The sequence below is a fragment of the Scomber scombrus genome, chromosome 2 (genome assembly GCF_963691925.1).
Source record: "Scomber scombrus chromosome 2, fScoSco1.1, whole genome shotgun sequence".
In the NCBI taxonomy this organism is placed as follows: domain Eukaryota; kingdom Metazoa; phylum Chordata; class Actinopteri; order Scombriformes; family Scombridae; genus Scomber; species Scomber scombrus.
The window spans coordinates 30,339,463-30,355,167 of NC_084971.1; the positions used below are offsets into that span (position 1 = coordinate 30,339,463).

The 15,705-nt window shown below is 39.0% G+C and overlaps 1 protein-coding gene across 1 annotated transcript; it reads right to left on the reverse strand.

The window, feature by feature from the left end:
- Positions 1–2,908: 2,908 nt before the first annotated feature.
- On the reverse strand, positions 2,909–9,511 carry LOC133986692 (GRB2-related adaptor protein 2-like). The gene is made up of 7 exons (XM_062426335.1): positions 9,434–9,511; positions 6,811–6,902; positions 6,381–6,503; positions 4,376–4,553; positions 4,131–4,263; positions 3,766–4,033; positions 2,909–3,080 (listed from the first exon to the last, which is right to left on the reverse strand). Exons 1-7 carry the CDS (start codon positions 9,509–9,511, stop codon positions 2,945–2,947), a joined length of 1,008 nt encoding a protein of 335 aa, XP_062282319.1. The 3' UTR covers positions 2,909–2,944.
- Positions 9,512–15,705: the final 6,194 nt, after the last annotated feature.

The following is a 15,705-nucleotide window of genomic DNA, read 5'->3' on the forward strand; positions in this document are numbered from 1 at the left end:
TGCTGTTAATCAATGTACCCATCTCTAGTATGTGTGTACAGTATGTGTTCATTCAGTTATGAGCAGTGTGAGTGATTTGGTGGTTGTGCTGGAAGTGTTGTCCTTAGCTAACAACAGAGGCTAATCGTTAGCCTCTAGGTGACCAGGAGAAGCCCAAAGTTGCACCTCTTACAACGCGGGAAAAAAACCCTTTTCTCATCAACTGTGGAGGATTTGGTGTTGCGAGGAGCCGCCCTCTCAGTTCAACAGAGAGACTGCCCTTATTTAGATGGGACTTCTGAGTGGTGAGTAGCCTAATCCCATTTTTGGTTGAGTAAGATAATTGAATGTACGTATGTTGAAGTGTTAAACGTTTATGTTGCAACTAGCATTTCAGTGAAATTGAGTAACTTAGAATATTTCATAATCTCAACTAGTGTAATATGCTAGTTTATATGTGTAGGTTATAATTTTTATTTTATGTTACACAGGTCTAATTTTGGTTTACCATGTATTATTCTGAGGGGGTTTAGGTAAATCATAAGCAAGACCAAACACAGTTAAAGTTTTATTTACAAATTAGATTGAAATCCACTCAATACACATCAGCAGTACATAGTACAGGTAGTATTACTATTGAGTGTGAGTAAACTAATCTATGCACTGATTAGGCACAGAACAGTGTTACAATATTTAAAAAAAAAAAAATCTATTTCATTCATTCATTAGATACACCTGGGCAATCTAATGCAAGCCAATACAAGAGCTCTGCTTTAAACTCTACATCTATGAAGTCTATTCTATATTTATATACATTGATGAAGGTGATGGTGATGTAATAGGGTGCATTATATTGAATGGTGTTCCTAATATTTTGTCCACTCCATTAGCATACATGAGGGGTGGCAAAATAATTACACCACCACCACCACTTTGTACAACCTTAGTTATAAACATAAAGTAAAATGATCACATTTTATTATTGGATTGAATTAGATCACACAGGTGTACCTAATTAAGCGGCCGGTGACTGTAGATACAATCAAACACAAATACACTGAGATAAAAGGGTTAGTAAACTGGTACAACAGGTCATTGCAGCACATGACTAGGCCACAGGTTTTACTTTCAGTTAATGTACAACTGTGTGCATTTATTAGTCTGCCCGGGTCACAGCACATTTACAGCTGCAGTTACAGTCATTGGTAACATTGTCTCCTCCCTGGATCAAAGCAGTTTTGTGCTGCTCCCCTCATTGAACTCTCAAAAGCATTTTATACTCTTGATTTTTAAAATCTTGCATCATAAACTACAATATATATGTTTATGTGAAGTCACTCTTAATGACAGCGAGAAATCAGACTGTTGTTGCTGATTGTCTTACTATCAGAAATGGGTTGCAACAGGCATCTGTACTTGGCTGATTGCTCTTAACATTATACATAAATAACATACTTCCACTTAATCAATAATTGTCCATTTTAATGTGTGCAAATGAAACCATCTTAAGCTGCAGGCTCCTCCCCCGCCCATCCCTGACTCGTCTTCAGTCTGCCTTTGAGGCTTTCTAATTATGACTCCTTAATCACAGACACACGCAGGTTTTCTCCACCTCCACTAATGGCTCTGAGTATCCTTCCATTACGACTTGACGTATGACTCTTGCTGAGTCATACAAATACTTGGGAACTAGACTTGACAGCAGACTATCATTCAAGATTCATACACGGTCGCCCATAAAGTTGGAATAATTTTGTTTTCAGACACATTCCTCTTTTTATTTTCTATTTATACACATCAGTAATCACCTTTGACCAGGTATAATGAGATTGATCAATACAATTTTGAGAATATATACACTTTATCTATCAAGAATAAATCACATTGTCACAATCATTTCATGGAAAGAGGTAAACAATATTTTATTCCAACTTTATGGGCGGCCGTGTATTAAGCATTCAACTCAAAAAATTAAAAGTCAAACTAGGCTAATCTAATCATAGGACTATTGTACATGTCTATGGAGAAATCCTGTATTGTCATGCTGCCCCATCAACACTTCAGAAGTTAAACCCTTTTACTCACAATGCATTGGGCTATATCACTTATGACAAATTTCCTACTCATCATTGTTCTCTGTAAGAGGGACTTCCTCACAGACTAGAATTAAAAAAAAAAAAAAAACTCTACCGTTGAAACCTCCAAACTACCTCATATCTCTTCCCTCATTTAAATCTAGTAACTACAGTAAATTATCTAGTAACTACTTAATCTTAAATATCCCTCAGGTTCACACTGATGTTGGCAGAACTGGTTTTATGCACCTTTTGAAATGGCTACAAACTACAAACTGCCCCCAAATTGAGTTTTACATTCCTTCAGGAGATTTTAAAGCTATATTATCTGTTTCTTTTAATGATTCTTGTGTTTGTTTTTTTATTAGTTTCTTGTTTATTGTCTAGTTGTGTTGTTTCTATCTGTTGACTGTGTTCTGATGAATGTTTCTTGTTGTCAGGGATCCTAATCTCAAGAGACTGCCTGACTAATTAAGATTAAATCAGAGATTAGAATTAAGATTACATCTTTAAAATGTGTTAAAAAGCAGATTTCACTAGTTTACAGCTAATTTTGAACCCAACATATGTAAATTTAGATGGTTCTTTGATAAATCCAGCAAAATTATTGAATAACCGACCAGCTGCTTCTCAATTATTTGTAATTTTTTTATGTAGGTTATTTATTTATTTTTTTCTTTGTATGTTAACCATGATGGAAAACTGTTTCTGTGTGTCTAAACCAACAAGAGAGTGTTAATGTTAGTTAGTTTGCAGCCAGTTAGAGTGTTGCATGAATTAGCAGTAGACATCAATTCAGTTAAGAGTTACTGTGATGTGACACACTCTTTGTTTGTGTTCCTCTTAGATGGGTTTGGTGTAGTTGGAGGGGAACAGGCCTATTTTACCCCTCAGCTGGCCTTTCCACCAGTTGTCATGCGAGCACTCCAGGACCTTGATGACGTCGCCGGCGGTGAAGTCCAGCTCGTCTTTCTCCTCGGCTTCGAAGTCGTACAGAGCTTTGACCTGCGGCATGAAGGCTTTGTGCTGGCCATGTAGGAGACAAATATACAGGGTGAGACACATAAATGACCTCAGGCCATGAACCAAGTGTCACTGACTTGTACAGGATGACCAAAATATGTATTTTTCAGCCAAGTGTTACAGCTTCAAGAAGTTCCAGTTTCTCATTTTTGACGTGCAGAATTTTTTAGACGGTCCCATATCTGAATTTAATTTAAGAAAATGGGATGATTCATTGCCTAAAGTAATAAGAAAGGGATGCTCTTTTCTGTTGCACAACCCCTCTTTTTCAAACCATTATTTAAAACCTCTTGTGTCATTTAGTCGCTGTCCACTGAAAACCTTCTAAATTCAAGATGAGGAGATACCAAGTAGCCACCAGAAGAGATGCTTGTTGGATAATGTTAAAAACAACTAACTTAATTACAAAGCTGTTTTCAAGCGGACATTTTGGAGATATAAAGTTTTCATCTGATGACAGCAGTTCAAATTTGATGTTAAAGTCGTTATAAATAATCATAAAGTAACCTACATATGGACAAGGACACGCAGTATGTATACACAGAAACTCAGATAGTATGAACATACCTATCACTGTATACACACACACACACACACACACACACACACACACACACACACACACACACACACACACACACACACACACACACACACACACACACGCACATACAGTATTATTAAATACCTGTCGTGGTGCAGGTACAGGTCGAGGAGCAGGCTCAGGACTGGGGGCAGGACCGCGAACAGGACTGGGGTCAGGCCTGGGGGCAGGACTGGGGGCAAGTCTGGGATCAGGTCTTGGATCAGGCCTGGGGACAGGACTGGGGGCAAGTCTGGGATCAGGTCTTGGATCAGGCCTGGGGACAGGACTGGGGTCAGACTTTGGAGCAGGACTTGGGTCAGGCTTTGGAGCATTCCTGCGGGCAGGCTTGCGTTCAGGACTGAGGACGGGACTTTTAACAGGAATGGGGACAGGACACTGAACAGGACTGGGGTCAGGCCTAGGGGCAAGTTTGGGGGTATGACTGAGGACAGGACTTTGAACAGGACTTGGGTCAGGCTTTGGAGCATTCCTGCGGGCAGGCTTGCGTTCAGGACTGAGGACAGGACTTTGAACAGGACTGGGGTCAGACCTAGGGGCAGGTTTGGGGAGAGGCAGTACAATATTTGAGCCCCGTCTTTGCTGTGGAGACAAATAAACTCATATTGATTTCATTTAACGTATTTTTTTATTTCCTTATTGTATATTTCTAATACGGGCGGAGTCCATCTCTTACTTTAGGTTTAGTTCATACCTGTTGTTGTGGTTGTGGTGGTGGTATGTCCCGTAGGAATAGTTGTTCCTCTTTGTTGATGGAGTTTTTTCTGTAGTATTCCACCAGCTGGTTGAGGGAGGGGAACTTTTTAGACCAGAGGTAATACTGCCACCTGCTGTCCCGCATCACCTTGAAGTGCTGAACATCTTTTTCATGTCTACAGCAAAGTTAAATATAGAGAAGATTTATTGTTCAAAGTCTTGACATGTCTTTACCCTGTCGATTTAGAATTATTCCACAAAATATGACACCAGTATTACATGACTGCCTTCTTCAAAACTCTCCTTTCACCCAACATGAATACTGAAACAACACAGTGTGTGTATGTGTGTGTGTGCGCGTGTGTGTGTGTGTGTGTGTGTGTGTGTGTGTGTGTGTGTGTGTGTGTGTGTGTGTGTGTGTGTGTGTGTGTGTGTGTGTGTGTGCTTCTAAGCCTTACATCTCTTGTCCTTGAACACACACACTAACACTCTTACCACCAGACAAAAAGAGGGAGATGGGGTGTAAATAAGGCAGATAAGAACAGAGAGGGAGAGAGTGATAGGTACTAAATACAATGACTCTTTATATGAGACTGAGATCTTGGATAGAGAGAAGGAGAATAAAGATCACTGGACATTTCCATCCAGTTCAAAGACAAAAACAGGGGGGAAAAAACCATTACAGTAATCTAAATTATAAAATGCTTTCTCAGTTATTAACCTATAAAGTTACGTCTCTTGGTCCTCATACCCTGCCAACATTTTTTAATCTTACAGGGAGGAATCTGTCTGGTGAACAAGAGATGATAACTCCCCCTCTCTGACAGAGGCATCAATAGGCCACAATGCAGAGTTTTGAGGAAAAGACCATAACTCACAATTTTAACTATTCTATAAACCCTGACATGAGCCTTTGAAGAAGCTGACAAATCTAATAAAACCTTTTTTAAAGTATCTCTGGAAAAAAAGAACAAAGCAAATCAACATTTGGCTGCAAGGATCAGTCTACGTAATGCTCTCTGCACTGTTTTTCATAATCATCTGCACATGGAGATATGCAACAAGTCTGAAAGCTGCAGATTAATCTACATGAATAATTTGTATCAGGATCAGTGAGTCAGTAAATTAAGGTATTACGAGTAAGCAACCCATGACACAACATCCAACGATCAAGGTGTTGCAAGTAAAGATGTTTCTCAGAAAGAACGTGCATCTGCTGGAGGAAGTGGTGTGGTCTATATAAAAATGCACACATTTGAAAGTGCAAATACCTGTACTAATTATGGCTCATTCTACCCCACTGTGACCCCACTGTGTCTCCATGTGACAGAAGAAAGAAAGAAAGAAAGAAAGAAAGAAAGAAAGAAAGAAAGAAAGAAAGAAAGAAAGAAAGAAAGAAAGAAAGAACGCTTAAATTAAAGAGTCATGACATAAAGTGGAATAATGGCGGAATAATGGTGAAAATAGAAATCAAGGTGGGAAATAAAAAGGCACAATGCTGGATTATTTGTTTTAAAAGTTATCAAAGTTTGGCAATGTTGGGTTATGTAGACATGTTGCACAATTGGGTTTGATCTATTTATCCAAGCATCTGCTTTAATGTTGAGAAGGAATTTGGCTGATTTGGTTTGATGATTCAAAAACAGCACTGTTGTTTCTTCTACTCATTTTAGGGTTAGGGTTAGGGTTAGGGTTATGTAATATGTATATATGTAATATAGTTGAACCAATGTTTAATTGCAGGCAGAATAAACTGTAAAAAATGTTTTCAAGTTTAAAAATTGTCACATTTAGTTAATTAAAACTCATATTAGGTGAAGCTTATGCTAGTTATCTTTGGTGATACAGCTCTATATACAATTTGACAGCAATAGACCTGTATAATATTAAACACATATCATAGGCATCACGTGAATATCAGCAGAAACAAAAAAAAATGGAAGTAGGTACATTTTATCTGTTGCCAGGTCAACATTCAAATACACATACAACGTTGAACGCACCTGACAGAGATGGAGAAGTTTCCACGGCCGTGTTGTTGGCTGGCCCGTATGAGAAAGGCCCCCACATAGTGTGACATAAGCTTCTTCTCAGCCTCACTCCGACTAATGTCCTCCTGATACCAGCTGGAGTCGTAAAGGAGGCAGGCAGGGAAGGACAGATGTTTGGGAAGTTGAAAGTCAGAAAAGAGAGAGTGGCAAAGCCGTGATGGCAATGAAGGAGGTGATGACGAGGTACAGAGAGATAGGAGGGAAGAAGAGCAGATAAGGTGAGGATGAGAGCAACAAAAAGAAAGTGTCTATTATACAGGAAGTAGTGATTGAGTGACTAAGGGAGTGATTTCGGGCACAGCATGGATCTTGTTTCTTAAACAATGCCTGTCTATCTCTCTATACTTTTCTCATTCATTTTTGCATTTACTTGAGGGTTTACCTGGGCAGCACCATGTCGATGAAATTTTTGGGTACGTAGCCTTCAAATTCATTGATTTCTGCTTTGTACCAATTCCCAGTAGTCTGCATCACCTGACACAGTGGGACACATTCACAAAAAACACGTTCACTCGAAATTAAGTCACAAATTAAAACAGTACCATAAGCACGTGAAGTATAGTCGTCATGTGTTTGTGCTGTGGAGTGAACTTATTAGACGATTTCAAGAGATTGATTTCCCATCTGGTTTCTATACAAGAAACTAATCTTTTTTCAAATACCTTAGCTTGAGGAACTATTCTCTTTGAACAAAATAAGCCAAAGTTTTTAAAGGTATACTATGCAGGATTTGTCGGTTGCTATTTGTAAATGCAACAGTCAAAGTTGGCTCCGCCCTCCTAACCATTGGATGGACTGCGGTGGCATTTTGTATTGACATTTATGGCTCCCAGATGATGACCCACATGAAGTCCCAACCCCCGAAACAACCCCAACCGGTCAACTGGCGATACAATTTAATCTGCTATCCACCTGACCTGACTCTCTCGCACCTGGACAGAAAGGACGATTGCACCAGAATGCTGTTCATAGACTTTAGCTCACATTCAACACAAGAGAGGCACAGAACCTGCTGGTATGAACACCTCACTTTCCATGTGGATCCTTGACTTCCTGACTGACAGGCCTCAATCTCTTAGCCGAGGAAACAAAACTTCCAGAGTCACCAAACTGAGCAGTGGCGCTTCCCAAGACTGTTCACCCTGATGACCCATGACTGTGCTGCACAGCTCAAACTGTAGAATCAAGTTTGCAGATGACAGAACAGTGAGGGGGCTCATCAGCAACAATGATGAGTCTGCCCACAGAGCTGACGTCAAACAGCTGGTACACTGGTACCAAAACAAAAGAGATGATTGTTGACTACAGGAGGAATGCCACCACTCACACTCCACTGAATATTAATGCCTCTGCTGTTGAGACAATCACATTCTTAGGAGTGCAGAACAGGGAAGACCTCAGACAGCTCAGCAGCGTCATCACTTCTTTCGGAGACTAAAAAAGGCCAGCTCCCCCCTTCCATCCTCACCACCTACTACAAAGGGACCATACAGAAAATCCCCTCCAACTACATCACTGTCTGGTTTGGGAACTGCAGCATCACTGAGCAGAAATCCCTTCAGCAGATTGTGAGTACAATCGAGAGGATAATCAGAGCCTCCCTCACACTAGTCACAGAACTCCACCACTCACATTGTACCCACAGTGCAACTACCATTGTTTCAGGTTCCTTTCACCCCTCCTATGGACTATCTGTCTATCCATCTGGCAGAAGGTAATAGAGCATCTGGGCCATGACTACTAGTTTCTGCAACAGTGTCTTCCCTCAGGCAGTCAGGTCAGGCTCCTCAACTCCCCGCTTACAGTGTAAGTGATGGGGCCAAAATCCATACTCCTCCTTCTATGCAAAAATGTATTTAAACGTTTATTTGAAGCTTCAGCCGTCGGCATTATTCAAATCAAGTAGACGTCTTTCAACATTACAATCTTTTTAGTGCTGAATTCCCTCTTTTTATTACTATACTTCCACTGCAGCTCAACAAGGAAACACCAAGTAAACATAGGGGGAATCTGATGCTATAAAGACTGTAAATGTGGCAGTTATCCACGTTATATACAACTCAGACTGCTGAAGCCCTATACAAGCTTCAGATAAACCTTTAAATGCATTCTTGTATAAAGTGACACTGTGGACACACTGGATTTTGGCCCTCATCACTAATACTGAAAGTGCATTTAAAAGGGGATCTTTTAATAGCCAGTATGAACAGGAGCAATTATTACAGCAATACTTCCATTGTTCATATGAGCACCTGACTGTGGTTTTAAGACAAACTTGAAAAATTGAGAACCTATCCTTTAACACTCTATCTTACACCATAATCTAGACAAAGTTCAAGTAAGTTCAAAGTATGGTGAATGAATAAAAACTTACAAAACTCAACAATATAGCCTAGCATTGTCATCGTGAGTGTATTAGCACGTCAACATTTAGGTCAAACAACATCACTGTAATGTAGGAGGAAGAACAATCCTTCTTGAGCAAGTATATGACTCAGTTCACAGCATTAGTCCATGTACAAAAATCAATGAACTCATTTGTGTGTCTCAACTGTTGTTGTCAGGATCCAAAACAAATTTTCATAAACTGTCGCAAAAAGTAGTGAAGAGCACTGCAGGCCACAGAGACAAATTCATGCAAATGCATCTCCTGCTGTATGAATGCATTGAATGCTCAGTCCTAGAGGTGACGTTGATTTACATGAAAATATTGTTGGCACTATACACAGTATGCATTTGAATGTTTTTCATACTGAGAGCTATTTGTAATTTTACAATGTGCAGTGTTGGAAAAACAAAGGAACATTTTATAAACTGGAAGAATTGTTCGGATGTGTATTTTACATATAGTGTAAATGGACTGCATTCATAATGTAGCGGCCCCACAGCAGTGTGTGTGTGTGTGTGTGTGTGTGTGTGTGTGTGTGTGTGTGTGTGTGTGTGTGTGTGTGTGTGTGTGTGTGTGTGTGTGTGTGTGTGTGTGTGTGTGAATCCATGGTCCTTACCTTCAAGCACTGTCCTTTTCTGAAGCTGAGTTCACCATCAGTGGTGGCTTCATAGTCATACTTGGCTGTAGACTCCATGGAGAAACTACAACAAAGGTTTCAAAAAAGGAAAATATGTTACGTGTGTGGGTTTATAAATGATAAAACTGAATAATGTTTTAAAATGATCCATTATGTCACTTTACCGAGTACTACTGAAACTTTTAATGTAACTGTGGTGAGATGACATTAACGTGTCTTGAATCTAGCTATACTGTTGCATTGTATACCTGCCTTGCATCTAGATTAAATGAGGACTATATGATGTGGTGGTTATATGAAGTAAATGTTACGTATCGTATGTGGTTCCTGAAACATATCTTCACATATTTGCAGTGCACAAGCACCATTTTTCCTCCATTTTTTTCTTGCATGCACATGAGAAAAATAGATTTGACAGTTAAATCAATAAGCTATCATAAACTTCACCTGTACTCAGTGTATTTCAGTGGAAGTGCAACTGGACCCAGTATGTTTTACCTTTAGTAGGAGAAAAGTCTTTATTGACAGCTCAGAAAACAGCAGGGCAACAAACCACAGTTCAAAAATGACAACCTGTGGCCATTGAAGAGACAGAAGCATTGAATTACTCACCATGTATGCGTTGTTATCCCTGCAGAGGTGAGATGTTTTTTCCTGATATCAGACCGAGCTGTGAATCAACTCCACTTGGTGGATTCAAAGGTCTGGACCCAGGCAAGAGATCGTACAGTTTACAAAGAGAAAGTTACAAATTCCTGCTTCTTGCTTGCAGGAAGCTCAGTGAGACTGCAGCTGCTACTGAAACACACTCTCTACTGCTGCTGACCACTTAGTCACATGTGTGTACACCAAAATAGGCACAGGTGCAAAACCAATTACTATATTTCTTTTACCGTTAAATGAACAATAGCTGTCTGTCACTGGGTGTGAAACCTTGAAAGGCGCCTTAAGGATAACTAATGCACTCTTCTTGTAATTCTTTAATTAACACATTAACACAAAGCAACTGAAACTATTATTGAACAATCTTACTATTTCCAAAAGAGGTAGTAAGAATGAAAGAGGAGCAAGTATGAACTGTCATGCTGAAACCAAAAATAAACAGCTAATATTAGCAAATTAACAAGAAGTGTATATGCTACATGCTAAACAACATGTAACCTCCAGTTATTGTTAACATAGATGCATACTAATCTTCTGCTAACATAGTCAGGTTAGCCTTAGAGGGCAACTTAAAACCCGCCTGAACAGCAATGTTTTACTGCCCTCTCTGATCGAAAGTGTCATTTCTGTTTCACCTTTGACCAACATTACATATTTTTGTGTGTCTAACGTGCGTGGGAATTCAACAGACACTGTATTTGCATCTATTACATCAATTACATCCACTTCAGCCAAGAGGAACTAAAAACAGGAAATTTAGTTTGTGTTAAACAAAAAAAAAATTTGCTTTGTAAGGATGAGATGATCATTTTCTTCACAAATCCTCAGTAGGTGACAGGTCATTTGGGGTTTTCTGAATTAGTTGGGTTTGGGTTTACGACAAAGCTTCTGTTGACTTGCAGTTGGTGGGAATGTAAACCACGTCTACCTGTCAGTCTGTTTACCTGTAATTAGGTGAGATAGTGTCGTTATGCTTCTCAGGTCATTTCTGTTGAAAACCTTCCATAAATTAAACATTAAGACATGCTCGGTGATGTAGATGCTCGGTGTTGTAGATGCTCGGTGATGTAGATGCTCGGTGATGTAGATGCTCTGTGGCATGTTCAAGTGCATGAGATTGGACACATATGTGCTGTGGATACTGCCACATTTTTCTCATTTTAATTTTAATTAAACTTATGTTATGCATTATGGTACGATGAGAAACTGTGACAATGTTGAACCACAAGTCTGCAGTAGATTTTGTAACAGCCTGTGGTAGGATGTTTGAGGTTTGTATGACATATGAAGGGCTGAACCTTGATGTAATGATTACATTTGCCACACGAGGGCAGCAAGCTGCAAGAAAAACCAAAACCATTGAACATTTCACAGCTGTTTAACCTGATAGATGTTAAATACGAAATACATACTTTAACTGCTAAGAGTTTACATATGCAAACTTTAAGAGTCAGATCAGTGGTCTTTACCACCAGGACACTATTCACTCTCCTTTGAGGAGGTTGAAGCAATGCAACTAAACTTAAATGGCATGGAGTGACTGAACTGGTGGCAGCATATAATCTGAAATTAATAAAGAAACTAAACAAGAAAAGCCCATATTTAAAAAAAAATGTAGTGACAGTAGTTTGGACCATATGGCGATATACTGTGTAAGGATATCTGTCAACCATCAGAGATTCAGTACTGTTTATATAGTAGTTACTATCCTTTGAAGATATCTGATTGTATTAACACATTGTTTGTAAACCAATGCAAAAAACTGCTTCATTTATATTGAATTATTTTTTTGAATTTAACCTTTACTCATGCATGGAAATTGGAGTTATTTTGTCCAAAAACAGTTCCTTAATTAATTTTGCAGAACATTTCTAAATACCTGACTCATATTCATGTCCTTAAAACAGAATCAGCACAAGAAGGTAAATTATATCAAAAATAATTCATAACATCAAGTAGCTACTGTTATAGGGATGGACTCTGTCATATTTTACATTACATATATTATTGGTACATTTTGACCCGTCGTTTGCCAAAATCACTGACTTCAGACCAAACCTCCGTCACCAATATACAAGCTATTTGTGAGTCCATGTCACTTTTGTCTTAAAACCTTTTGAATGTAATTATCTCAATTAACCGATAAACACATTCAACAAATAACACGTCCCCACTATGTTTCAGAGAGAAGATGGTAGAGGACAAGAAATAGCAAACAGAGAAAGACTAGAGAAAGTCAGCTAAGAGAAGGAATAAGAATGAGGAAAAAGAGAACAAGCAGTGAGAGAAAGTGTTGGAGTTGAGAGGGTGCAGGGCTGCAGCCAGTGGCAATGCAAGCAAATAGTGCCACCTCTCTTTCTCTCTCTCCCTCTCTGATATTCACAACCAGTCTCAGTGGTCGGCCTGCCATGATTGCTCAGATTCCTGTGTGGTGTTCAGTGGGGATTTGATCTTGTGACAGGGCTGAAAAGCAAATGTGATTTGAACGAAGAAGAAGAAAAAGAAAAAAAAGCAAAGCCGCATCCAAGCAATCAGCATTCCCACCATGAGAGGTTTGATGAATGGACTCGATGTACCCTCATAGATGTCAGTGTGTGTTGCTGTGACTTTTTTTTTTATCCACAATGCCAAAAGAATAATTTGTTCTTAGCTGTTGCCAAGGTGACCTATAGCTGTACGTGCATCTGTTGTTATGTCGCCTATTATGGCACATCAGGAAAAGCAAAATGGGTACAGGTGTAACAATTCAGAAAAGGAATTGCAGTGTGTGTGTGTGTGTGTGTGTGTGTGTGTGTGTGTGTGTGTGTGTGTGTGTGTGTGTGTGTGTGTGTGTGTGTGTAATGACAGTGTTTAATGGTCTTAGCCCATGAAACATGCCATCCAGCTTCATGACAGAACTCATAAAGCTCCCTTTGAACAGGTGGAAAAGACCCCTATATGTCTCAATGCATAGCTGCCATTCAGCATTAAAAGACCCATCGACTGTGTTCAGCGTGCACGACTGTGTGCGTGCCTGCTTGTGTGAACACTCGCAACAGTTGTAAAGCGCTGACAGCCACTTCTTTAAGGCGTCGAGGGACGTCGAACTCTGGAGAGTGAGGGAGTGCAAATGGAAGAGGTAGAGACTCAGAGCAAGTTGAATGTATATGACAACAGAGAGACGGAGATATATGATGAATATTCTGTGAGTAAACATCACATCTCGTCCTGTTTACTTTGCCTAGCTCTGCACAAACCTACCTCTGTCCTAGTCTCGAGAGGGTTGTGACAAAAAAAGGTTCTCAAAATCAAAAGACAAAAAAGTATCTTGTTAGGTTTTTTTAAAAACAGCAAGACTGACACTAAATCTAAGCCCTCCAAAATTCTCTCTGACACTCAAAAAATTGACAGTATTGCCCCCAGTAGGAAAACACTGACACTCCACAGAAAAAGAAAAAAAAAGTTCTGCAAATACATGCATAATAAAAAAATATGTCTCATGAAATACCATAAACATTCACAATAGTCTAAACTTTACAAATCTTCAAATCAAAGACACTGTCATGCTGGATAGTCTTTATCTGGATTTATCATAGGGATTTTACTCAATCTTTTCACACCAAATTATATACAAACACTAAAACAGACATTTAATCGCAGGCATACACACACAGGCACACGCGTACAGACAAAAACAGCTCATTAAAATAAACAGCAGAATACATTCAGCAATATCACAGACTCACATCAGAAAACAGCTTTTTAATATTTTGCACTGAGAAAAAAAACAACTACTCATTGATTCTGTCACACACAGGATAACCTGGAGTATCTATTCATCTGCCGCCATGATAAGATCAAAATTGAATTTGCTCAATACTTCGGCTTATGACCAAAACTAATTATCTCAGCTGTGCTTTGACTTAAGTGCTAATTAGAAAATGTTGCCAACAACATTATCTCAGTTTCTGTTAAACTGCTAAACTAAGAATATACATAAACATTAAACCTGTTGAAAATGAGCAAGTAAGCAATGTAATTGGAAGCATCGTAACACACCGTGAATTTTATGATTTTGGGCTTTGTGAATAAGTTAAACTTGACTACAGAGCTGCTCTGGTTAAAATTAAAATGTATTTCTTCCATCAGATGGAAATTTTACAAAATGTCTAAAGACAGTTCAAAATGACAAAAAGTCTAGCTCTAGGACATGATAAAGCATATATGGACTCTTCTTAAAGGGGATTTTTTTATTAGCTGCCACCATTAAATTTTGTTACTGTCCAAGTCTGGGAAACTGTTCCTTAACCTTCAGGTTTTAGCCCAATAAAATGCTTGACTTCCCACTGCAGCTATGAGAAAAGCTTCTCTGCAAGTCTTTGATATTACTAACCTCCACTTAGTATGATAGAGAAGTATGGTGAAGAGCAGCACTCAAGGAGAAGACTCAAGCATCGACTTGTTGAAGCATCCTCGAGTAAATACTAGATTACCCTGACCTCCCTCTGAAATGGCCCTAAGTGAAATGATTATGCCTCAAAAATCAATAAAACATTATGTACTAGTAGGCGTTCCTCACCATTAGGTGTTCGAGCCTTCTTTCTCTGGACATAATGATGGATAAGAGCCTGTCCGTCGCTGTCAATGAGTCCATACTTCACCTTTCCTCTGCTGGAACCATTCATCACTCACTCACTCATATCCATGTATTATACCGCATTACACTGATGGTGCTTTCAGGGTTTAAATTACTGAAATGAATGGTTATGCCTGGGCTGTAAGGTGGGGTGAACCCTCAGAAAATTGTCCATAAAGCAAAGTGGACTCGGAGCATAGAAAGATGCTGGAGTACTCGAAGAGGTTCTGTCAAGGTGGCGTCTTATTACATTATGGTCCAATTTCTAAAACTCTTTTGTAGCCTTTATATGGTACGGCTGGCCAATTTTCTATTTCTTATTGTAGCAGTTAGAGGGTTGAGAGAAATACATATGATAGGTGAATGAGATAGAAGACAAAATATAGCACCTAGAGAATTGCACCCTTGGAAATACACGACTGGGAAATGAGTAATACCAACTACTGCTATTACTAATATCCTTAAAGTTCACAGCTAGATAAGACACAGATTCACTTAGGGGAGAGAGATGTGGTTCAAAATAAAGGAAACTGGGAAATGTTGCTGAAAGATAGTCAGTGAAAAAAAACAATATAACTACATTATTTTAAAATATAATTAAAATCTTTTAGCATTAAGTAAGTAGACTGGCACTCAGTGACACTAAATCAAAGAAATAAGAACGACAAACCAGGTTAAACATAAATAAATAAATGAACAAATAAATGAAATATGGCACTATTAAGACAACACGAAAAACCAGGCAAAACAGCAGCAGGTGGAGACCTACAAAAGAGACATAATCAATTCAAAGTCATGAAAAGGTTTACAAACAGGAAGACTGGCAGGAGATACTAGCAAGGAAGCTACAATAATAGTCAAATATAGCCATCTAAAAACAATATAGCTTCTCTCTGGCTATCATGGCAGGAGCAAAGGGAGAAAAGCCAACAGGTGTTTTATATAATCTGGCTCTGATCAGGGGAATTGGTTA